Genomic DNA, 26,384 nt, shown 5'->3' with positions numbered 1-26,384 from the left:
GGTCTAGCGTCCTTTGGCAAGGCGTTAATCCACACTTTGCCACTCTCGACCCAGGTGCTAAATGGGTACCCGGTAGGATGCGAAAGATATTGTATGTTTGATTTTGCCAGCGCCATAATGAGGCTGCGATGAATGCAAGGAATGCTCCCCAGGGAGTGGATATTGTGTACTGTCGTGCAGGATTGAAATGAATCCAATGACCGGGGTAATAATATGCTGTAATGCGCTTTGGGCCATTCTGGGAAAAGCGCTTTATAAAAATTGGGTATTATTATTATTATTATTATTATTATTGCATTTCCTCTTGGGTTCTGGTTTCTTTTAAATTGGCTCCTGGTTGAAAAGAGTTTGGAACAATGCAAATGTACACTGAATTCAATGGAGAAAAGTAGGAATTCCAACATCTTACGCCCCAATGGACTGATTCCCACCAAATTTGGATTGTCAGTGTTTTTCATCATGTGATGAAAAACACTGCGATGCATACATGTAGTTGTTTGTGACATCATCTATAATAGGGGATGATGCATCTACTTCTTTCTGCACTAAAACAATTTCAGATGAGGCCTAAAATGGGCAATTCAGTAAAAAAAATTGACCATTTAGTTCATCTAAGAAACATTTTATCAATTTTTTCATCACTTCATGATCTGCTGAAGTCATGGTAATATTACAACTCTACATATGGAAAAAACAGATATATCATGGGTCGTAAAGTCCAGTGTGGTCCAGTGGTTAGAGCAATGGACTCAAAATCCCTAGGCTGTGAGTTCGAGTCCTTAACTCTGCCATTGTCTCCACTTTGAGAAAAAGGCCCAAGAGTGATATCTGTCATCTATTACGTCAGCCACTATGACTGATCAACCTAGACGTAAAATGTTTCCAAGGTAATTGGTTATACACCATCTTGGCATTTACCAGCAAAAATGCTGTTCTCTTGAGTTCCTACGGGAGTCGCCACAAACAGAAACATAGCTAATATATCCAAAACCCATTGGAAAATTTGAAAAGTTGACATTACTAGCATGACAAAGTACAGGCGTAAACGATAGTCATGCCACATTACTTCACCTACCGGGTACTTCTTTCAAATTAATTCTTTAATTCATTTTATATCTTCATATCCTAAAGAACCAATAACCCCTCGTACATACTCAATTACCTAATTCCTGTAACCCTTGCGAAATATCACACGCCTTTCTGTACAAAATAGCATGCACAAATGAATGACACTGCAATGCAATGCGAGGTCATATGTCAAACATTCATGTACACGACTTTGAATAGATCTGCTCATAATTTTTTCAAGTGAGACAAAATTTTATCCCACATCTCTGAATATTCCAGTTCATGTTTCATATCCTATTGACTTTGTACAGAGAATGCCACTAAGCTTTGTCAGGCAACATCTGAATGAGGCTTCAATCGCCTTTATCAATCTTCAAATGTCTTTGTCACATCCACCATTATCTCACAAAGCCAAAAGACCGGCAAATCCTGATAGCTAATCTTCATAGATCTTTTACAGCTCTTCAATTCCTATGTCAGCGTCTTCCTCGGTTTTGACATGGAGCGGGGGAGGGTTTGGTATCGTAATGGTCATAACTTATCTTCACAAAATTTATTGAGCTCTGCGGTTAGTTTGTTGGTGGCTGTCTCAGTCTTTATGCGAAGCAGGAGATGGGTTGGTATCAAAATGGTCATTACTTCACAAATCTTCTGGAATTCTTTGATCACTTTGTCTGCGTTTGCCTCAGTCTTGGCGCAAAGTAGGATAGGGGTAGGTATCATATGGTCATTACTTATATTTGCAAATCTTCTATAGCTCTTCAATTTTATCTGTGTCTCCTTAGACTTGAAGCAAAGCAGGAGACGGGTCGGTATCATAAATCATTTCGTATATTCACAAATCTTCTTGAGCACTTTGATCAGTTTGGCAGCATCTGCCTTAGTCTTGGCACAAAGCAGGAGAGGGGCTGGTATGACAATTGTCGTTACGTATCTTCACAAATCTTCTGGAGTTCTTTGAACAATTTGTCCACGTTCGCCTCGATCTTGGCGCAAAGCAGGAGACGCGTTATGGTCATTACTTATCTTAAAAAATGTTCTTGGTCATTACTTGTCTTCACAAATCTTCTTGAGCTGTTCAATCAGTTTGTCAGCATCCGCCTCGGTCTTGACGCGAAGCAGGAGCGGGGTAGGCGTCGGGGCGCAGCCTTCCTCGCAGGCGGTACTCTCTTGGGGGTTTAGATAGTTCTTGTTGCACTTGGGACATTTCTTCTCGGCCGGAGGATTTAGAGGAGAGAGTAGCATGATGCTGTTCTTGTTCTTTCCTTGTTTGGTCACCTGTGATAGCATGCTGGATACCACGCCGATGTTCAAGATGATGTTTCCTGTACAAGAGACACCCAAAGTAGATCAATTATTTACAGATCAAAGAAAAATGCCGGTTGTAGTATCTAACATGTAAACGATATCAAAATGAGTTTGTACAGAATCTAGTATAATGATAATTAAATAAAAAAAATATGTGGCTGTGCCGAATTATGTGGGATAAGACCAAACAAAAAGTAGACAAAGCTTGTGTAGACCAAATAGAAATTTCCCAGTGTACTTACCGAGTGTAGTATCTGCTCTGATAAGAAGCTGAGCGGTTCCTCCCGCAGCTTTGACGTGCAGCATCCCGACGCCCCTCTCTTTGAACTCGGAGCCTTTCTTGTAGAATACCTTACATCTAGAAGAATGACATAATACAAACAAACTCATTTAATTTACTTTTATTTACTGGTTTGATTTTACCTGGACGCCCTGAGACTTAACAAGATGGGGAAAACTTAATACATAACTGATCCACATGATGATCAACAGCATTTATATTGCACCATATATCTGTTAAAAACATTCAAAGGCGCAGGCTCATCCAATAAGTTAATCACTACACATCTGCCGAAATAAGTGAATTTTGAGGGACAATTTAAAGAGTTCTATGCTGTCAATTTCATGATGTGAAGAAGGGAGAGAGTTCCAAAGGCGTGGAGCAAAAGAAGGCACGGTCTCCAAATCCCTAGGTGTGCTAGGGGTACATGAAGAGTGATACCAGTACCAGATGAGCGCAAGTCAGGACGTACACCGCGTTGTTCTACAAGGGAGGTCACGTATCCTGGAGCTGCACCATGCACAGCCTTGATAGTAAGGAGGATTTTGAATTCGATCCTGTACTTAATTGGAAGTCAATGCAACTCTGTGAGAATAGGGGTGATGTGGTCATATTTCTTAGTAACAGTTAGCAGGCAAGCAGCAGCATTCTGTTCAGCATAGATACAACTTTATAACTTTACACATCACAACTTCAAACACTTTCACTTAATGTACATTCAAACCTGTCTTAGTGAAAATATACATCCCTCTTTTATGTGTTGAAATAGAAATACTCTGAAAATAATTTTGCCCAATTGATTACGGGCCCATCAGCCACTGTGCAGCACCTCAGACACCATCTGTTTATGGAAACAAGTGGAATGCCTCTGGCCGTCTCACCTGCATCACGCGGTTCAATATAGCAGCAGTGCTGACTTTGAAAACTACTCTAACTCGCACAAGATGTTCAGTGATACATGGTTACTCTTATGTCCAAGTTTAATGAACTAGACCAATAAACTTTCAAAGTTATGATGGTAATTCAACAGATACCCCCGATTTGGCCAAAGTTCATTGACCCTAAATGACCTTTGACCTTAATCATGAGACCTGAAACTTGCACAAAATGTTCAGTGATGCTTGATTACTATTATGTCCAAGTTTCATGAATCAGATCCATAAACTTTCAAAGTTATGATGGGAATTCAACAGATATCCCCAATTCGGCCAAAGTTCATTGACCCTAAATGACCTTTGACCTTGATCATGTGACCTGAAACTTGCACAAAATGTTCAGTGATGCTTGATTACTATTATGTCCAAGTTTCATGAATCAGATCCATAAACTTTCAAAGTTATGATGGGAATTCAACAGATACCCCCGATTCGGCCAAAGTTCATTGACCCTAAATGACCTTTGACCTTAATCATGAGACCTGAAACTTGCACAAAATGTTCAGTGATGCTTGATTACTATTATGTCCAAGTTTCATGAATCAGATCCATAAACTTTCAAAGTTATGATGGGAATTCAACAGATATCCCCAATTCGGTCAAAGTTCATTGACCCTAAATGACCTTTGACCTTGATCATGTGACCTGAAACTTGCACAAAATGTTCAGTGATGCTTGATTACTATTATGTCCAAGTTTCATGAATCAGATCCATAAACTTTCAAAGTTATGATGGGAATTCAACAGATACCCCCGATTCGGCCAAAGTTCATTGACCCTAAATGACCTTTGACCTTAATCATGAGACCTGAAACTTGCACAAAATGTTCAGTGATGCTTGATTACTATTATGTCCAAGTTTCATGAATCAGATCTATAAACTTTCAAAGTTATGATGGGAATTCAACAGATATCCCCAATTTGGCCAAAGTTCATTGACCCTAAATGACCTTTGACCTTGGTCATGTGACGTGAAACTCATGCAGGATGTTCAGTGATACTTGATTAACCTTATGTCCAAGTTTCATGAACTAGGTCCATATATTTTCTAAGTTATGATGACATTTCAAAAACTTAACCTCAGGTTAAGATTTCGATGTTGATTCCTCCAACATGGTCTAAGTTCATTGACCCTAAATGACCTTTGACCTTGGTCATGTGACATGAAACTCTAATAGGCTGTTCAGTAATACTTGATTAACCTTATGGCCAAGTTTTAGTAACTAGGTCCATATACTTTCTAAGTTATGATGTCATTTCAAAAACTTAACCTCAGGTTAAGATTTGATGTTGACGCCGCCGCCGTCGCCGTCGGAAAAGCGGCGCCTATAGTCTCACTCTGCTTCGCAGGTGAGACAAAAACCTGTCTTTAGTGGTCATCAAATTGTCTACAAATTCAAAGGAATATGTGTTATAGAACTTGACTATAAAGACAACCTAAACTTAAAAATACTCATAATTTTCTTATCTATTCAAGTTTTCTCGAAGTTTAAATGATCTGTTTCTTTGATTTTTCTCTTCTCACACAAGATTTCTTGTTCCAGTGATTTTATTTTCCTTTAATAATCTCCTTTTTTAAAGAACTTACACACAATCCAATCTGAAGTCAGGTTTTAACTTAGACCATGGCCAAACTCTGCTAAATTTATGGAAGGCCAAAAGTGTCAAAATTTTCATTACAATGTATGTTTCTTATGTTTACTGTGCTCTTTCCCGATTCATCGATGGTGAAGACAATCATCTCTTTAAACTTCCTAGACAACTATGAATGATTTGAGAGCCAAATGATCTAAAATATGATGTTTCTACTGTTAGTGATTAATGTAACAATTGGCCATCGATACTTAACCCTCATTCTCGCGAAAATTGTTGAGGGGGGCACTATGCCCCCCCTCAACAATTTTCGTGATATATCTGCTGCTCAAATTTTTTTTGACCTCGCCGCTCACTGACTTTATCAAGTCTCACGCAAATTTTGAGACCAAATTTGTGACGCCCAGGTACGCGGTTACGACATTATGTACGTGTATGTGCATGTCAGACCCAAAATTGCTCTTTAATGTGATTTCATGTACAAATCCAATGTAAATTGTGAATTTAGCCAAAATTCATAAATGTATCATTATTTCTACTATTACTGATGATTAATTTTGCCTTGTTTATGATCAGAATTACGTCTGGAACGATTGAAAAGTAATGAAAAACAAAGTAAAAACCAAAGAAATACATAAGAAATCAAAAACACTATCAAATACATAGGATATCGGTCTTGGTACCAGAATTTTTTTATTCACAATTGTTAGGAATGCTATGAAGAATATTTTCACAAAAAATAGCAATCTAACAGCTTTATTTAGTGAATCAGAGCAAACAGTATGATTTCATGAATAAATTAGCATAATTTATATAAAATAAAAATATATGAATTCAATGATATTTACCAATGCTACTGCGTAGATTAAGTCATTCTCTACCATCATGAAAACTTTTGTTGTGATCGCGCAATCTGTGGCTGAGATCTTAAAGGTCAAGTCCAGCTCAGAAAAATGTTGATTTAAATCAATAGAGAAAAATCAGACAAGCACAATGCTGAAAATTTCATCAAAATCGGATGTAAAATAAGAAAGTTATGACATTTCAAAGTTTCGCTTATTTCAACAAAATAGTTATATGAATGAGCCAGTTACATCCAAATGAGAGAGTCGATGACGTCACTCACTATTTCTTTTGTTTTTTATTGTTTGAATTATATAATATTTCAATTTTTATGAATTTGATGATTAGGACCTCCTTGCCTGAAGCACCAAATGTTAAAATAATGGAACAAAATAAACAAATGGAACAAAATAAACAAAATAGTGAGTGATGTCATCAACTCTCTCATTTGGATGTAACTGGCTCATTCATATAACTATTTTGTTGAAAATAAGCGAAACTTTAAAATGCCACAACTTTCTTATTTTACATCCGATTTTGATGAAATTTTCTGTGTTATGACTGTTGAATTTTTCTCTTTTTATTCAAATCAAGTTTTTGTTGGGGTGGACTTGTCCTTTAACCCTAAAAAGACTGGGGGGGCTGATTCAGCCCCCCCCCTCGACATTTTTCGCGATAAATCCGCTGCGCGAATTTTTTTGACCGCGTCGCTCGCTGACTTTTTACTTTCAAGTCTCGCGCAACTTTTGAGACCAAAATTGTGACCCCCGGGTACGCGGTTCCAAAATTACGCAACATTTCGTAAGTGCATGCAGACCCAAAATTACTCAAAAACGTGAATTTGTGTACAAATCAAATGCAAATAGTGTTCTTAGCCAAAATTCATAAATGTTTCATTATTTTTCCTTTTACTGCTTAAAATCAATTAATTTTATCTTGTTTATGGTCAAAATAAAGTCCCCGACAATTTCCATTGAAAAAACAATAAAAAACAAAAGTCGAAAAACAAAGAAATACATAAGAAATTTAGAAAACAATAGAATACATAAGAAAATAAATTTGATTTTGAAATATTTTTAAAATCAATTTGATCAAATGCCTATCTAGAGTATGTGAAACAAAAATTAGCATTTCAGGGGCATTATTTTATTAATTAGAGCAAACTTATGATTTTACGCATAAATTAGCATAATTAATGAGACATGAGATTTTTTGCCAAATTTGATGTTATAGTTTTGTAGATAATGCCATGGGTAACGCGTGTGCCAATTTTCGTCGCGATCGCGCGATCAACAGCCGAGATCATAAGGGGGGGCTGAATCAGCCCCCCCCCAGTCTTTTTAGGCGTCAAAATAGCCCAGTCTATTTAGGGTTAAGGGGGGTAAAGGGGGCCATAATGCCTTCCCCCGGAATGACAAGAGTCAAAATACCCCGGGAGATTTAGGGTTAAACCTCAACTTTAAACCCAAGTTTAAGATAAACCCAACTTCAGAATACAGGCCATTGACTTTGAGAAAATATGGAAATCAAACCGACTTACCTCGTGGAATAGAGGGCATCCTTCTCCTCAATCACTTTAACTTCGACCTTTGGTGGCTCGTCTGATTCTTCTTCCTCTTTTTCTTTCTCGTCTTAAAAAGGAAAGGTAAAGGAGTAAATGTACTGAATGAATGTGGGAATAATTTTGTATAAGTTATTACCAAATTTTGCCATAATGAAAGTACCAAGGTAACATGGCTCAGCAGCCAATCAAAATCCAAGGTTGCCATGGTTAAGTACAATTCTGGTAAAGTTACAATAGTTTGAAGTCTTTATGAAACGAATCCCTGATTTTTTTAAAAGTTATATCGATGTTGACCAATGCTTTTAAGCCGACTCTCACCTTGGCTTGAGGAGGCTGGTTTGGGCATAGTTCCAAAAGAAAATTTGGGCGTAGTCGATCCCAGTATGGATGAGGACGATGACAACGAAGACGATGTCCCGAAGCTTAAACCTTTCGTCTCCGAGGAGGACTTATCGCCAAAACTGAAGCCGGTTTTCGGAGCTGAAGGTGCCTTCTCACTTTCCGTTGCTGCCGGTTTCCCACCAAACTTGAATCCTGGAAAAAAGAACAAAGTGTAGAGAAAAAATTATTGAGGGACTCTGGGTGTTTTCATCAGCGAAATGCTTTAAAAGCCCTGGAAATTACCATTTACTGCATTGTTAAAGCTCATCCAATGCAAAATATTTAGGCAGTTGGCTGTGAAAAAAGCCCCCCAAAATAAAACATAACTTTTCGCCTGACAAGCAGGTACATAAAACTTGGATTAGTATTTGTTAAGTTTACTGAACATTCTTTATATATGAGCCTACAGGAAATGCTCAAAAAGACTATCAGTGAATATTAAACAAATATATCAGGCTTTGAGAAAGTATTGTGGAATTATTTATCCGAGGTTGGTTTTGCCAGTCCAACCGAGGATTAATAATTCCCACTATGCTTTTGAATGAAACACCTGATATATTTGTTTTATATCATACTTGCAAAGCCCGGTTACTTGCGTTGAATTACCTACCTTTCTCAGAGCCACCGCGCTTAGCGGAAAGCACATTAGTGCCTGCGCCAACGCATTAAGGGACTTGCCCGGGAGAGAGAGCTCGCTTGCCGGTGCGCCCGAGAGTTTAGCTATATATCCAGTTTTCTGAAATAATGACGTCACACAACATCATAGTTTAAATATATTTGGTCACATGATGCTATTTGAACAGATGGCCTGGAGCAAACTTGTGTCACCATGGGTTCAAATTCCCCTCTCAATGACTGGTGTTATGCTTTCACTTACAAAGAGATAAGAACAGCATATATTCCATTGTTGATATTAGACCTGACTAAAGTGAATTTCCTCAATAAAATCAAGAAACCTGACTAAGTATTCACCTGGTCAAGCGGATTCCTACAAAATAATGTGTAATGAATCCAACAATGTGGGAAACAACAAGAATTAAGTTAAAGCCTCTCTTCAGTTTCTGACATTTCTTCAAAGCTGTATACATTGAGGAAATTTTAGCTTACAATACCTGTAAATGCAGCTGCTGTCGTACTGGAAGACTTTTCTTGCTCGGCGGCACCCATTCCAAACTGTACTTTCGTGTCCTTCTGCTCCCCTCCTTTGCTTTCTTTCCTCTTTGCTTGCTTCTCTTCAATCTCGCCCAAGTGCTTTTTATAATCCTCAAAAATCGGTGTCAAGTCACATACAGGGTTCCCCTCAACGTGCTTCTGTATCCACGCACTAACCGAACGGTTCAACGCCGTAATTTCATCGGCGTACGCATCCACATCTTTGCTCCCGTTCTCCGACTTCGCAGAGAAAACGCTCCCGTTTGACGAGCTTTTGGAGTCCGTGTCTGTTTTGCCTAACGTAAACATGTTTGTGGATGGTTGCGAGTCCGTGCTGGCTTTGAAACTGAACGTGGATGCCGATGAGGGTGCAGACTCGAATGTGACAGTTTTCTTTGTTTGGGGTTCACCGGTGGAAGCGGATGAATCCGGTTTGGAGCCGAATGAAGCAGAAGAGACCGGTTTGGAGCCAAATGAAAGCGAGTTGGAGCCGAACGATGCGGATGAATCCGGTTTGGAGCTGAATGAAGCGGGTTTGGAGCCGAACGAAGCGGATGAATCCGGTTTGGAGCTGAATGAAGCGGGTTTGGAGCCGAACGAAGCGGATGAATCAGGTTTGGAGCTGAATGAAGCGGGTTTGGAGCCGAACGAAGCGGATGGCGTTGATGAGCTCTGCGTGGAAGCACCAAACCCTGAGAATCCTTTGAATGCAGCGAATGGGGTCTGTGCTGGTGGCAAGATTGTTTCCTTTTCCTATGGTCAAAGGGAATCACAAGAGATAAGTGGATAAGTCTTCTGACTCTGAAACAGAGGGTCGTGGGTTCGAATCCCAGCCATGGTGTAATTTCCTTCAGCAAGAAATTTATCCACATCGTGCTGCACTCGACCCAGGTGAGGTGAATGGGTACCCGGCAGGATTAATTCCTTGAATGCATGAGCACTGAAAGGCAGCTCGAGCTAAAGCCGGGGTAATAATAACAACGTGCCTCGGAATAGAATATTTCTGGATAGATGGCGCAAAATAAATGCCTATTATTATTACTATCATCATTAAGAGGAAACACTTTTCATCAGTATGGAGCATATATTTAAAAACATTGCACCAAGCACTGAGCATAATATCAATATTTATTATCCATATTCAAAGCAAAAAATCAACAAAAGATTTATGAACTTTAAACTTGCTTTCTGTTTCAGTTTTTTATCCTGCCCAATACCATACACAAGGACTTCATAAGCTCTGCCTTTGTAGTTTTAATGTAAAACAACTTTGCAGCAGGCACAGATTTCATGGGGAAGCCTGTAAAATCGAGGGCATTTGCCATCACATTATGGTCGATCTTGATCTGGTTTATATCTTTCTTTGTGGAATCATGAAATCTAAGCTGAAGAGTTACCACAATCTCACAGGGGATCACAAACACAGATAAGCACATATGGGGCAGTGTATTATTGTTGCTTAGTAAAGTACCCGATATCTCCATGGAATACCATAAACATGCTCGTTTTTCTTTAATTTCTCAACAATTACACTTTTTTGCTACAAGAATCATTTGGTCCATTCTGTTGGTCATTTTAATTGATTCTGTAGGAAATCATTTGAGATTTATACCACAAGTGGCATTAATGTTTAACTTTATTTCAAAATCAATTCACAAAATTTAGAAATTGGGAAAGAGTTCCAGACACACCCCCACCAGAAAAAAATAAAGCCAAAGAATGTTGAGACTTCTGGTTTTCTCACTTCAATTTTTTTCCATTACTTACAATAGTTGAGACTCAAACTCACCTCGTTAACTGAAATCAAGATCCCTTTCCACTATGCTAGCAAAAAAAAGCTGATAGCGAAAGTAGTTTTATTTTGTGATTTATGAGCCAATAGTTTGACTAGTCTAAGCTTTCAGACCATTTACTGGCTACATAATCCGATGTCTATGGACAATTACACGGGCTTGATTCTGCTAAAAAATTGACGGAATAAAGCCATATATTGGTATGTATTTCCACTCTCCCTTCATAAATGTTCTCGATTATACAGGAGTAAATGTATTATTTTAATCTCCATATTTTTCAATTTTAGTGGAGGAACATATGGAACTCAGGGCCTCGTTGTACAAAGAGTTATGATTGATCCAATCAATCGCAACTATAGAAAGCCAGCAAAATCAACATATGAAATGCATGTTTGCTCAAAAAAAATTCTAGATATGAATCCATATCCAAAAATTCATTGATTTCTTGACAATTTGGAGTGATCTCCTTTGATTATGAAGGACATTTTGCAAATTTCCTGTAGAAAAATTATGACACTGATGGATTTCCATCGTTACGACTGATCGGATCAATCGTAACTCTTTGTACAACGGGGCCCTGGTCAAATTGTACATTACCTGCTGTTGCCCTTTGACTCTCCTTTTAGCTTTGATCATCGGTCGGCGCGATAAGGTCTCATTATCCGCAACAGCAAACGTACCAGCCTATAAACAAAAGAAAAAAAATCGATGAATCACATGGGAATCTTCTCTCAAAGGCTGACTGAAGAGGGAGCTGTCATATCTCTATGAAAGAGGGGAAGTATCATCTTGCCAGGCACTCCTAGTACCGATGAGGTCAAAACATAGCAGTATTGACCTCATGGGCGACAATAGCACATTACGGGGAGGTGCACTTGTAGACAGTCTTCACTGACAGTAACACACAATACACATCATCATCATCATGATCTGCTGTAATCTTCAAAGGGCTCTGCAGCCTATCTCAAAAATAATGATGGCAACAAGACTTGTCAGCAGAGTGAATTGGCTAGTGATTTCCTTCTTTTTTTTAATAGTTATGAACATTTTTGTGTGAAATTAGTTAGATTGCATTTTCGATATCACAAATTGCATCCAAGGTAAAAATTCTGATTACCGGTAAATATCGGTGTATTTTGTACAATAGTGCTTCAAAGTCTAATACCTTGCCATACGGCGATTTTAACATTTTTTGTACCAACTACATATAGGTGGTTTGAATTAAAATTAATGGCTGTTTTCGACTCGCCGTACAGCCGCCGTAGAGCAAATGTGACCAAGGTATAACTACTCTGGCAGCTTTTTTCAACCTTATTGAGATCTTAATTCCCACTAGAGTGCAACCAGGAGGCATTTGGAATGTAAAAATCATTCGCCAACGTGAGGTTGAACTCCTCAAAGACGCTTGGCACTTGTTTTTATCAATCACACCGAGCAAGAACTGCATGTTATTAACAAGGGCTGGAAACCCTTTCCCAATGGCAGATGGTAAAAATGTAATAATCAATCTGCAACTTTTCACAAATGAAGAAATGATGATAAAAGTCTGACTCATCTTCACAAAATGCTTGATCAAAATTAATTTTTTGAAACCGCAGGAAAAATTTGTCGATAGTCACGCCCCCATCTTGGCTTTTGTCAAGGATAGCAGTTGCGTTGCACAATGGGCCAATACTACGCCGGACAATCAGAACACATCTAGATCAGAATCACCCCAGCACCATGTAACAGACCAAAGTATGACATTACAACTTCACTCCAGTACAATAACCAATACATGCAGAATATCGGAGTACAGCAGACTAACTACATCACACACGTACATCTGACAGCAAAATGCTGTAATGTATGCATGCAGCTTTCCACACATGGAACTCGCTATTATAATCCTGTATTCAATACATGTATATTTGGAATTTCAGCATTTGTACTGTCTAGAATCTAAATTAAAAACACACCACACAAAACTACTGTAGCTATGTCTGTCACACAAAAGACCAGTTTCCCAACCTACATGTATTCAAATCTTATGCATACTATTTTCACAAAGAATGTTCTTGATAGCCTGACAGCTTGCCCGGCATAGCAACAACTGATCCATGCAAATCTGAATCTGAGTAGTAATCCAAATTCAATGAATACCTTGCTACCATGCCCCAAAGAAAGAAGGCCTGGTACAGAGTCTTTTATTGAATGACAAACAGCTGACAATTTTTTTTTTTTAGAATTTCAAAAGAAAGTTTTGTCAAGCAATATGTACCTTATCAAGAATTTCCGCTAGACAGGGGATAAATCACCAAGCTCTTTAAATATCCATGTTTCTCACTTGGTAACTTGTAATGAAGTATAAATATCAACTGACTACATGTATTTATGAATGAACAAGGTTATCTTGAAAAGACCAGTTTGTAGTTACTTCATGGACAATTTTGGTCAAATGACCTTCTCATTTCTTTCATTATGATAGGCAGATTTTAAAGCAATATATTACGTAAGCTTGGTTACATAGCAGGAAGAAGAAATTGAATAGACTAGGTGACGAGAATAGCACACCAATGAACACTTTATGAAGGTATTTGTTGCATTCCTACTTTGAATGCATATCATAGCATGTTGCACAATGTACTTAGCAAACTATGAAATACCAGTCGTTCGCAGACGCATTGTTGTTTTTGTGGATGTAAATGAAAACCACAATTAAAAAGAATATATGAATAATGAAGACATCATTGGTGCTTATCTCATTAGATTTTAAACCACCATATCACTTAGTACAAATGACCTTCCTCTGATCATGCGTAGAATCTTTTGGTCATGTGCAGAAAGGAACTACAAACTTATTCTGTCATCTGTTGCTATGTCTGGTAGTAATCCTCTTAAAACTCTTTCTGGTGAGACTTTTATATCACCATAGAACCATAGAATTTGTAACAGCTAAATATCTGAACTCTCACACCCCTGGGAATGCCAATTTCTCCAAAATAATGAGTAATTTCATTTTGGCAGTAGATGTGTGATCAAACTCGTGATCATACTAAAAAAGTTCTATAAAAAAAATATATCAGTCATGTTCCATTTAGAAATTGGAATTTAGGGAATTTATATTGCAATGCATGATATACAGGGAAGCTGACATATTCAGCATGGTAAACCAAAATATAGTGAATGAGCTGGTACTTGGACGAATAAGCCAGTTCGTAGTTCCTTTCTGCGAATGATCAAAAGATTCTACGCATGGAGCTTTAAAATCTAATGAGATAAGCACCAACTTTGATGTCTTGATTATTCATATATTCTTTTGAATTGTCGTTTTCATTTACATCCACAAAAAACAACAACACTTCCACGAACGACTGGTATTTCACACAGTTTGCTAAGTACATTGTGCAACATGCTAAGATATGCATTCAAAGAAGGGATGCAACAAATGCTTTCATTAAGTGTTCATTTGTGTGCTATTCTAGTCACCTGGTCTATTGAATTTCTTCACCCTGCTATGTAAGGCAAGCTTACGTAATATCTTGCTTTGAAATCTGCCTATCATGATGAAAGAAATAAAAGGTCATTTGACCAAAATTGTCCATGAAGTAACTATGAACTGGTCTATTGGCATTGGATCAAATACCAATAAACCAACATTTGACATCACATATTAAAACAAATTTTAAAATCCATAACTTTCTTATTCATTGACAGATTTTCATTAAAACTTCAGCAGCATTTCTCCCAATTTTGTTCTGCTTTTACTAAAATCGATTTATTGGCAGGGTGAACAGGGGAGCATTTCATTTATATTTTTATCTGACAAGTTGTCAGATCTGATAACTTTCCTAGAATTTGATTGGCTGAGAAGTGTTACTAAGATGGTAACTGTAGGATAAAATGGGACTTGTAGGATAAAACGTTTGACAAGTCATTTCATGAAACTAAAAATGCAAGAAGGGACAAATAAAGATAACTTACTTCTTCAACCACTTCTTCGTCTTGGTCCCAGTTATCATGGGTGAGTTCAACTCCTGCTCTCCGCTTTGACATCTTTATTATCGTCGCTGTTCCTCCAGGAGAAATCAGTTATTCAGAGTTTATCCTCTTTGTTATTCCTGGTTTTAATCACAAATCCTTTTTAAAGAGACAAAAAGAAAAAAAACAGAATCAGTTAATAATGATAATAATAGCTGTATCTTTAAAGCGCCTTTTGCCTGAGGATACAAACAGCTGCTATTATTACCCCGGCTTTACATGTAGCTCGAGCTACCATCACCAACACTCAGTGCATGCAAGGAATTAATCCTGCCAGTTACCCATTCAACTCACCTGGGTAGAGTGCAGCACAGTGCGGATAAATTTCTTGCTGAAGGAAAACACGCCATGGTTAGGATTAGAACCCATGACCACTAGACCACGATGCGCCCGCATCGTCAACAACCATTCAACTGCAATTTTTTAATTCAAAATGACAAAACAAGTACAGGATGTACTTGCAATGAGCACATGCGCCCGTGAGACGCGAGAGTAACAAAAATTGTTTGTACATTTGGATCTACACTGTAGATCTATATATGATTCAAGCATATGACGTCATCATGCGTACCTGTTTAATTAGCCATTTATATATACATATAGGCTATAGCAAGGCTCTAAATTAGTTTAATGTCACACGCGCACGCACTGTTCCCTGCTTTTGTTCCATCTATCGTCATTTCCTATCCTTCTTTCCTTCTTTCTCTTGCCTGCCTTCTTCATTAAATTTCCTTTTTATTTCCTTCATTCTTTCTTTTTTAAAACTTTTTTGCTTCTTTTTAGTTTCCTCTCCATTTTCTTTTCATTCTTTCTCTTCTTCCATTATTTTTTTTTCATTCTCTCCTTCATTTTTTTATTTTATTTTTCCTTCCAATTCTTTTCCCTTATCCTTTCTTTCCCTTCCTTTCTCCCTTCCTGTTTCTTTCAAAGAATGAAGGAAACATGTTTTACTTCATTCTTTCTTTCCTCTTTTTTTCTTTCTTTATCTCCTTTGTCTTTCACACATTTATTCATTCATCTTCCTTTCTTTCTATATTGATATTCAGTTCAAAGAATGACGGAAACCTTTTTCTCTTTTCTTTCATCTTTCCTTTATTCTAACTTTCTTTTATTCTTTTTGAATCCTTCATTTTCTTTCTTCTCAATTCATCTTTCTTTCGTCTTTTCTTTCTCTCATTGACCCTCCTTTCCAATTCTTCATATTTTTGTCACAAGTCTAACAACACTGTGTGGCCTTCGTTGATTTTTTTTTTTTTTGGGGGGGTCGATTATCCCATTATTTCATTTTGTGAAATCTGGTCTTTGGTCACCCTGCCCATCATGCACATCAAGATGATAAAGATCAAGATCAAATATAACATTAAAAAGTTATACCCCTTTCATAAACCCAATTAAAATGAATTAGGTGGCTAATAGCAGCATAATTTGGTCGTAAAATTGGAGGACAAGAGTTATCTGCATTACTCTGATGCTGCTATTATCCGCATAATAGCGGCATCGGGATAAGATTTTGAGTTTATGAACGCATTTCCAAATAATGCGGATAATTGCCATGGTGCGGTCACAAGGTCACCCTTTTCCAACACAACCGCATCGGAGGGGGCGTGTCCAGTTGTCATGGCGATTATCCGCCTTTTTCAGGACGGGCGCTCGTAAAAATAATGCGGCTTATTTCCGGAGTTTATGAACGCAATTTTTATTGAATTATTCGCATTACTCTTAGGCGTGTGTGTGTGTGTGTGTATTTGAGTTTTGTCAGACGTGTATCAATCAGATATGATTATTTACGTCTGGGACCGACCTTTAACGTCACCATCCGAAAGACGTGACCAGGGCTCGAACCTCGAACCTCTGCATCAATTTGTAACTTCCCCATAGCTTGGATTACAGGCGCACGCCACAACGCCCAGTCGGCTAATTGGAGGATAGGTTTATGAAAAGGGTTTTAGACATTTTTTTCTAAATACTTAATCATGACACTACTAACGAGACAGTAGAGGCGCTGGTCCAAAAATTGGGATTGTCCCAGAAAACAAGGATATCCTTATAAACCAAGACAAATTATGTCTTGATAAATGGAGACTGTCCTTGTTTATGGGGACGTTTTTTCTTCACTTCTCCCTACGGGACAAAGACAGCAATTAGGGGAATTGAGAGTGCTAAAAATAGATTCAGTGACCTCAATTCCCCCAGGTTCACCGTTTATTTATTGTGACTTGCCGTCTTCCAATAATCTTGTTATGAAACCCGATATGTTTACATTGACTAGCACTCTTGATTGGTGTCAGTACTCAACTGGTGAATGAACTTTCCTAGATTTCTTGTGTGAAGAAATCCTTATAAACTGAGACAGTCCCTGTATACTGGGACGATCCCAATTTTCTGACCAGCGCCTCTACTGCTAGACTAGTATTTAGCACTTGTTCACTGCTACAACCCTGCCTGTGGGGAATCTACAGGTAGGACTAGCTATGCCATAGACTATGGTATGCCAATGTTGTACAGAGTCAGAGCACACACTTAAAAAATCATTAAAATATCACTTTTGTGACCAAAATTACAAATTTCCATACAGTTGCAATTCATTTTTCATTAGTAACTTGCGAATAATTTTCGTATTCACCAGAGCACTAAAAAACTTGACTTTTGGGCATATTTTTTTGTATGCCCTCTATTGGTGGAAAGTAATAATCACTAATATGGCAAGAAAATTTTCATTTTTTGATCTCTATTTTTAATTAAGAAAAAAATAATTTAAAGAATCAAATTTAAATAAGATTAAGAGTCAAGTTGTATGAATAGGTGTAATGGAAACTTTCAGTAGGGTTACCAAAAGGAAAATCTAAGTTTTTAAATCTATGTTAAAAAGCATTGAAAAGTACCTCACCTGAATCAGCATACTCAAAAACCCCAAGTGAATGACTTTTGGTATATCAAAGAGATCTAATTATCTGTTAATCTGAGGCTAAATTAGGTCCGAATTGTGACAGTTTTTGTGTACAAATTTGTAGTTGAAATTTCGTCGACACGCATGCACAAAGCTCGGCACTGAACGAGGGATTGTGGGCGTGTCCTTTCTCGCCTCGGCCTATTGTTACCCAAATAACGAAAGTACGTTCATCGTCCCAGTTAGTCTCGGATCCGAGCTTATCCAAATACACAATGATTAAAAAACAACCCAAAAATAAAAAGAAGAGAAAAGAAGAAATAAACGGCTCAAATGCAGTCGTTTGGTGACGGATAGTATGCTCTGACATCTCGCTGATATAAGGATTAGACATGGCATAAGTTTTATGCTATGATAACTAAAGCATGGGGGGGGGCGAGGGCACTCTGACTTTCAAAATTATTAATTCTTTAAACATCTATATCTAGACAAGGGAGGGTCCAGGATTTTCCAAAGGGGGGAGCATTATTATCTACGGCAGTCAAAAAAATTTAGGGGGGGCACCAAAATTTTTGACAAAAAAAGGTTATCAAAGGGGGGGGGGGCGAAAAAAAAATTGCCCCAAAAAAGTAACGTCCCCCCATAGGCAGCGGGGGGGGGGGTCGTGCCCCCCCCCCTCTAATTTTGAGGTGGGGGACGATCGCCCCCCTAATTTTTTTGTTGATAACCTTTTCTTTTTTGCTTGTCAATTTTTTTTTCGTGCGTGCCCCCTAAATTCCAGTGGACCCCCCTAAAAAAATCATGTGGTTTCCCCTAAAATTTGTGCTGATAAACTTTTTTTGGGGGGATAGGGCTTGTCACTAAAGTTTGGTGCCCCCCCCCCTCCCAAAATTTTGCTTTCCGCTGCCAATGGTCCCCACTTGAAATTTAGGGGGATAAGGCCTATGGAGGGCACATTTTCCCGATACAAATTTGATATGCCTTAAAAAATGCTTTTACCAAAAATGGAAAGTCCTTTCGTCCCTAAAAATTGACAAGCAAAAAATAGGGCCTATTAACAAATTACAATATTGGCTCTCGATAATTATGCCCCTTGGATCCACCAGTAATCTAAGGGGAATTTTTTTTTATAGTTTTGATATGGCTACCTTCTCGGAGGGCGTCCTCGCCGCGGTAGCTGGATAGTGCTGCAAAAGAGTAGGCTTTATACTTCTTTTGCAGCATTAACTGACACTCCGAGACTTATAATTTTACCTTATACTTAAAAAATGAATGATACAAAATAAAACATAAACACTTGTTTTTAGAGTAAGTTGATGTAAAAATATATTCAGTCTGGGGCCATTGGCGTAGCAACGGTGGGCCGGGGGCATCTGCCCCCCTGAGATTTGGGGCCCCCTCCCCAGGTCCCCCCCAGAAAAAATTGGAAGAGAAAAAAAAGTAAAGAAAAAAGGGAGAAAGAAGAAATAAAAAGGAAAAGAAGTAGAAAGACAGAAGAAAAAAGAAGAGAAAAATAAGGAGGAAGACGAGTGAATGAAATAATGTGAGGGGAAGACTTGCAATTTTTAAAAAATCTTTTCATGTTACTATATAAAATTTTTGCTGGCGCTTTGCGCCATAATTGCCTGTTCGATGGGATTCATATCTTTCTCAATAGGCTGATGTGGAGCAAGTTTTGAAGTCAATATGCAACACATATTTTAGCTCGGACATCGAGCTTTCATTATTTTTTTTCATTTACAAATTTAATTGCTCTGTAAAATGTCCGTTTTATGGTCTACATTATCAGCATTTTAAGCTCATGCTGCGTGGTCACATTGTTTGATTTGCCAAGTTCATATTGTCTACGGGTATTCCATAATGTTCATTCCATTCAACAATTCAGAATGCCCAGAATTTAGGTCTGAATATAAAACATGCGCGATAGCGTGCACGTTCTTTATTTAAAATGTACTTAAATTATTCAGTTTTACATCAGAATATCAATAATTGTCTGCTCACGCTTCACGATCGCATTATTAATGATACCCAATTGACTATATCCTATTTATGACTTACAAAATATGAATAGAGTGTCCCGCTTTTAGGTCTAAAATCTCAGTTATCTTTCTCTCGCGCTTCGCGCTCGCATCAATTGTTTAGTTAAATACCTATCGGCTATCCCATTAATTAATACAAAAAGTGCTCAGAATGATCACGTTTTTTTAGGTCGGAATGTCAAAAAATTTGCTCGCGCTTCGAGCTCGCATTATTGAAATATATACCGTCTTCATGGGTAACTGTAAGCAGTCCTTAACAGGTCTCTTTTCGATAAGGCTAGAACAGTTGATAAAAATTTATGTTCAAGCTTGGGGGTACATACGAATCTTGTTGAGGATCACACATAACATTGCCCAGAAAATTAAATTTCAGGAAAAATACATTAAAGTATAAAAAAAAAATCGCTCGCGCTTCGCGCTCGCACTTTTATGAGATTATTTTATGTTTATGTTGTTTTATAAGAATAAAACTAACAAGTGACTGATATAGGTGAAGATAATTTCGGGCCCCATCCCCTATTGGCGAAATTCGGATCTCTTGTGGACACATACACACCCCCTGAAAAAGCAAGGACCCTGGAAAAAAATCCTAGCTACACCACTGTCTGGGGCATGGAGACTTGGAACTGTGCCCCATATCACTGTGCTTGCCTCGCTCGATTTGTATCATAAAAAAAATGTTTCCACATTAAAATACAGATCTAAGTACAATGGCCAGAAATGTTAGTACGAATAAGCTAGCAGAATTTGTATCATACCACCCATATAATTGAACGCCAACGAAGGCGTTTCTAAAACCTGTTTGTTTTATCCTACTTTTCCACTAAGATCTATCCCTTTTGCGTGTCACATGAAAGTAGTTTTGTGTGCAGATCTAGCGTACCGGTAGGACCACATGCAGTCATTAATAGGTCTCTAATTTTTTTCAACAAATGATGTCTCACTCACGCTTTCTTTAAAATTAATAAATTAGAGTCCTTGTATATGGTCCTGGGAAGTGGGGTGCTCGGGTTGTGACCCCCAAGATTTTTTTTTTTTTAGCTGGTGGTGCGTTTTTTTTGTACACGTACGACAGGGGGAGTGGAGCAAAGTTGAAAGTGGGGAAACAGAAAAGGGGCACTTTTTAGTGATTTTTTAAAGTGGGGGCATTGAGCTCCCACCTATCCCCAGGATCGCCGCCCCTGAACCAGAAGCACCATCCCCTGGAAATCAGTTTAGTATGATATTCGACCAAAATCAACTTATCTTTAGAGAGATAATTTCTTTCCCTTGGCTTTTTTTTCAAAGCCAGCAACCCCTTTAAAAGATATCTCCTCGGGCAATCCTCATGATTATCTAAAAAAATAGTGACGGATGTATACCTGGTAATCATATTACTAGCAGTGGCGGTATTGCCACCCCCTCCCAGTTTTTTTTTTCAAGTAGTTTAAAACAGAAAGAAGAATGACATTGATTTTTGTACCGCATTATATTTCATTAATAATTTCATTGGTAGAAACACACACACAAAATTCAAAATTTCATGTTTAGCCCCTTTTTCAAAACTATTCCGCGGCTCCTTGAAGAATGGAGAGATGGATGAAAGGAGAGAAACAAATAGGATGAAGGGGTTGATTCAGCTTTCGTCAAGGGGGGGGGGCGAATTCTTTTTTCACCCGTATTTTTCCCCAAGCGGCCGCGCGAAGATGATTTATATTTGTTTCTTTGAAGAAATGTTACTTTTTAGCTTTTGTCTTATAAATCAACATAGATATATAACCCTTTTTATTTAGTGCCAGCGCAAAGCGCGAGCTAATTCATTGAAATAATTATTTTTTGATCCACAAACTTTGAAATTTCTGGGCAATGTTTATCATGAAAAAAAATGTTTATGCAACTAAACAATTACTAAGAACGCAAAGCGCAAGCAGAATTGACATCATATATAGGCACTTTTTGTAACTTAAACAGGATAGGTACGCAACTCAGCAACTGATGCGAAGCGCGATCACAAAATTTGAAGATTTAGACCTAAAAACGAGACATGTCTATTCGTGTCTTTTTACATCATGCAAGGAAAGGATTTTTTGCCCGGGGATTTTTGTATACGTTTCAAACTGATCAAAAAGGTACCTGTTAAGGACTATTTCACTTAATGGAGACGTTACTTCAACAATAAAATAATGCAAGCGCGAAGGGCGAGCCCGGCGATTTTTTTTGGACTCTTCTAAATAAAAAATGGAAAATTTAAATCAGTTATTGTGACCATGAACAGGATTGTCGCTATAAAACAATTAATGCGAGCGCCAAGCCCGAGCAGAAAAAAAATCGAGATTTAGACCTAAAAATGGGACACTCGATTCATGTGTTGTACATCATGAAAAGGATGAGTAATAGGGGTTCCTCCTACATTAAAAATAAGAGCACAAAGCGCTAACATAATTTTGTTTTTCTGAAACTGGATAATAATTATTGAAATACTAACAAGTTGAGTATCTGGATAAACATGCGCGCGCGTGTTTCCGATTTATGCCTACAATCTAGGCATTCTGAATATATATTTAATATACGAAAATCCAAGCGAGCACGAAGCGCGTCCTTAAAATATTTGATATTCCGATCTGAAAAAAGGATAGATTTCAGATCAAGTACTTTGTGAGGTGCATTTGGATCGCACTTAATAAAGAGCTGATATAGATTTGACAAAGGATCGGACCTGAAAGTGATGAATATTTTTCTATTCCTCTTGCTAAGCGCGAGATGAAACAAAATGGACAATTTAACCATTAAAATTAATATCTGATCTATTAATGCCTAACGACTTACCTATTCAAGCACGCACGCTCAATGCTAACTGATATAAGATTTTGAGAAATTTATGAAATAGGGCCTTCATGAAGAGTGTAGGTAGTCCACAAATGAAATAATGCTCTAGGGCACAGCGTGAGCTAAAAATGTTGATACTCAGATCATAAGACAAATATTTTACAAAGCACTTTTTTATTGATTCGTGATACCTCGGTCACATTTTTTTCTAAGGCGAGTAGAAAACAGTTGTATTAAACATTTTTTGTGTGTGCCAGCTAAATATTGGTGGTTTCAATAAAAAAGAATGAAATGGCTGTTTCGACTTTCCGCACGGCCGCCGTACAAGCAAATGTGACCGAGGTATAAATAAAAAAAATAATAATGAAAGTTCAATGTTCTATAGCTGACTGTAGAGTATATGTTTTGTATTTTGACTGCAAAGCTTGAAATGTCAAGCTGATATATATCAGCTATTGAGCAATATGTACTCATCGAAAATGAGCAATGCGAGTGCGAAGCGCGAGCGAAAATGTCAATTTTGCATGTTTTTTTTTTAAATCATCAAAGTCTATCCCCTCCCTAATTTTATTCACTTTTCTCCCTCCCATTCCCCTCTTCCTTTTCCCCTCTCTTTTCCTTCTGTTTCTTCTTCCTTTCTTAATTTTTTGGCCAACGGGGTGGGGGGTGACCGGCCCCCTGATCCCTTCTTTGGTAGCGATTGTGAAAGCATTTGAATTATTCACCTCACAGTGCATGTTAAACGGGGAAAATAGGAAATGGCTAATTTTGAAAATCATTAATGTGATGGAGCCCTATTCAAGTTTATTTTCATCTATATACACCTTGACAGGGGCTGATCCAGGATTTTCAAAAGTTGAGGCATTCAATACAAAAAAATAAACAAGACCTAGTATACTAGACCCCCCCCCCTTTAATAGGTGAAATTTGCTAGGAAAAAAATCATCAAAAGTTGAAAAATAAGTCCTCACTTGAGAATGAACGACAAAATCCACTAACAAATATTTGATATATTACGGGAGGGGGCACCTTTATTTTTCTCCCCTTTCCTTATTCCTCATCCATTCCATAGGCAGATCCAGGTGCCGGACCCAATTATGGGCGGCGGCACCCCCTCCTACTGGCGGTGCGAAAAATAAAAAGAAAGGTATATCATGCTGTTTTGTTAAAGAAAAAAAAATCGTTTTTTTAACGGCGCCGATCGGGGAGAAAAATTGTAGCCACCCCCCATTAGCAAAATTTTGATCTACACTGGGTATTTGTCTGTCGTACCTCTGAGTAAATGAAACAAAAAAATCAACAAATCACCGTTGCACTATAGTACTAAAATTTTTGCGAGTCTTTATTTTTTAAATATTTTTGTTTATTAATAATGGAGGTTCGCATCCCGAGAATGTGAAATGAAAAAAAAAAAGAAAAAAGTGCACTTAATAGGAAACACTAAACGTCCTTTTCAATTCCAATTAACTTAAAGTCCTTTAAATAAAAAAAACAAGCATCATTTTTTATACCTTAACTTGTTCATCACGAATACAATGAAACCGATAATTATTTGCTTTGTTTTCGATTAATCTTTATATCATTAATTCACTTAAAATAAAATTCAAACATAAACAGGAAAACAGCACAGAAAATAATATAAAAAATGAATTGCAGTTGTATAAAACATCAGAGAAAATAACATGACAGCTAAATTCTATCTCGACAGGCACACTGTTCATTCGACCATAAAACAATCGCGCTGTTCCACTCTTTGTATACCCACAACTCTATCAGTATTGTTTCATCTTCATATGTCCTCAATGGCAAGGACACCAGCATAATAAATTCACTTCAAATAACATTCATACATACATATACAGGAAAATATCAAAGAAAATAATATAACAAATCAATTGCAGTTGTATAAAACATGGAAGAAAATAACATGGCAGATGAATTTTATCTCGACAGGCACACTAATTCATTCGATCATGAAACGATCGCGCTGTTTCACTCATTGTACACGCGCAACTCTATCTGAATTGTTTCATCTGTCCTCAGTGCGGCAAACACTAGCAGTGATGATAAGTGCACAAGTTGCAGTTGGACGTGCGCGGAGAATGAATTAAATTCGGCGGCTGAGTCAAGTCTACAAGTCACCAACGAACTTCACGATAGACCACGCCTACTTGCCGAGGTAACCAACGTTGATTGACGGCCCATTTAGTTTTTTGAGTAGTAGGAAAAAGTGCAGGCATGTATAAACTTCATTTTAATTTGAATTCATTCAAAAAAAGCATTTTTCTTCTAATATAGATGTTTCCAAAATATTCCATGTGTAAAACATAATTTTTAAAACATTTATTGCTATATTTTTGTAATGAAAAAAGGATTTCTTACGCAACAACAAGTATGATATGTGTGGGCAAGAGAACTACCGTTTTAGTCATAAACCATATTTTTTATGATTTTATTGTGAGCCTACTCAAAGGATTTTCGTTTATTTTTTATGAATTTCTAGACCATGTTCAACAGCGCCATCTCGAGCTTGCAATAATGCATGCGATCGCACGCATTTTTCTCCATAGCGAATACACGCGACGATAATCGTGGATTTCTCGTGGATTTAACCTCCAAACGTCACTTTCGATACCACATGAAGGTAAGACACTTCATCCCACATTAGTCAAATTTAATATAGACAACAACGAGCCTAAAATTTGTAACTAAGATGAACTAATTTGCTGAGGAAAAGCATTTCAATGCTCATTTTTGCCATCGAGAACAGACGATGGGTGGCAATGCGCACGATTTACGCACTTGCAATTGGCTTTTCATTTGCCCATAGGCTTTTTGCTCATTGGATCGGCCGACCTTTTGGTAACCCTACTTTCAGTGTAAAAAAATCAAGCATTTGCCCCAAAGAAAAAGAGAAAATAAGCCAAACATTGCATTGCTACCCTTATTTTGCCACACGTGGAGATAAAAGTGAGAACAAGCACAAGGTCACTCATTCAATGAACAAGGTTATAATATAACCTTGTTCATTGAATGAGTGGTATAATTTAGTTAGTAGGCCTACCTGGCCTACAGCTACAGTAACAGTCCCATCCTTAAATTAACTTTCACCATGTTCACCGTCAAGCAAGTGCAGTGATTGATAAGTTGTAGATCTATATAGGCCTAGGGCCTAGTTGTACTTGAAGGCGCTGCGAGCGCGCCGAGTTACAGAGCCATACAGCCGGCCCAGCCCAGCGGCAGCGCACCCGGCATGTCCGGCGCGCCCGGGGCGACCTGTCCTTCAATTCATGTCCTTGCGCGCCGGTAGCCGGCTGCTGGTTACACGAGTAGAAGCCACATGACAACGTAAATATTAAATAAGAAAATCACCGATATAATATGAGGACTCTGCTGACCTGTTTGGGGGTTGAAGCTATGGAAACTCGTTATTTCGTAAACGGATGTTGACTATCAACTTCATTCATTTCTGCATGTAGCGCGCCATTTTATAAAAGGTCAATGAACAACAGAGGGCGGCACAGCATTTTATGTCCTAGCTTCCTTCCTGGCCTTGCGCCTGCCAAGTTACACATGAAATTTAGAAAATGAGGGATTATATTTTTCTTCTAGCGTTTATGATGTAAAAACTCGAAGGGGGGGTCTTATTTGAACATCTGAATTTACAATCACTAGGCTTACACATGGGCGGCGGAGAGAAGTTGAAAGTGGACAGG

The 26,384-nt window shown here is 38.0% G+C and overlaps 1 protein-coding gene across 2 annotated transcripts; it reads right to left on the bottom strand.

Annotated features, from left to right (window-relative positions):
- Window positions 1–1,454: 1,454 nt before the first annotated feature.
- LOC121421317 (nuclear pore complex protein Nup50-like) lies at window positions 1,455–26,174 on the bottom strand. Of its 2 annotated transcripts, none has more exons than XM_041616000.1 (8): window positions 26,067–26,174; window positions 14,881–15,036; window positions 11,515–11,601; window positions 9,085–9,877; window positions 7,910–8,125; window positions 7,568–7,658; window positions 2,619–2,734; window positions 1,455–2,393 (listed from the first exon to the last, which is right to left on the bottom strand). In XM_041616000.1, exons 2-8 carry the CDS (start codon window positions 14,950–14,952, stop codon window positions 2,116–2,118), a joined length of 1,653 nt encoding a protein of 550 aa, XP_041471934.1. In that variant the 5' UTR covers window positions 14,953–15,036; window positions 26,067–26,174; the 3' UTR covers window positions 1,455–2,115. The 2 variants fall into 2 exon arrangements, with proteins under 2 accessions (XP_041471934.1, XP_041471935.1); XM_041616001.1 differs by having other exon boundaries at window positions 26,041–26,159.
- Between the last annotated feature and the right edge of the window lie 210 nt (window positions 26,175–26,384).

This window comes from Lytechinus variegatus, chromosome 9, assembly GCF_018143015.1.
Source record: "Lytechinus variegatus isolate NC3 chromosome 9, Lvar_3.0, whole genome shotgun sequence".
Taxonomy (NCBI): Eukaryota; Metazoa; Echinodermata; class Echinoidea; order Temnopleuroida; family Toxopneustidae; genus Lytechinus; species Lytechinus variegatus.
The sequence above is the reverse complement of the archived record's forward strand: the minus strand, read 5'-3'. Positions and strand labels throughout refer to the sequence as shown.

Bases quoted from the DNA above. Each gene is read 5' to 3' on its own strand.
- LOC121421317 (XM_041616000.1), bottom strand. From the start codon at position 14,952: ATGTCAAAGCGGAGAGCAGGAGTTGAACTCACCCATGATAACTGGGAC. The intron at 9,878-11,514 runs GTAATGTACAAT...CTTTGACCATAG, and splicing joins GAGTCAAAGGGCAACAGCAG to GAAAAGGAAACAATCTTGCC. The intron at 2,735-7,567 runs GTAAGTCGGTTT...TCATTCTTCTAG, and splicing joins GATGCCCTCTATTCCACGAG to ATGTAAGGTATTCTACAAGA.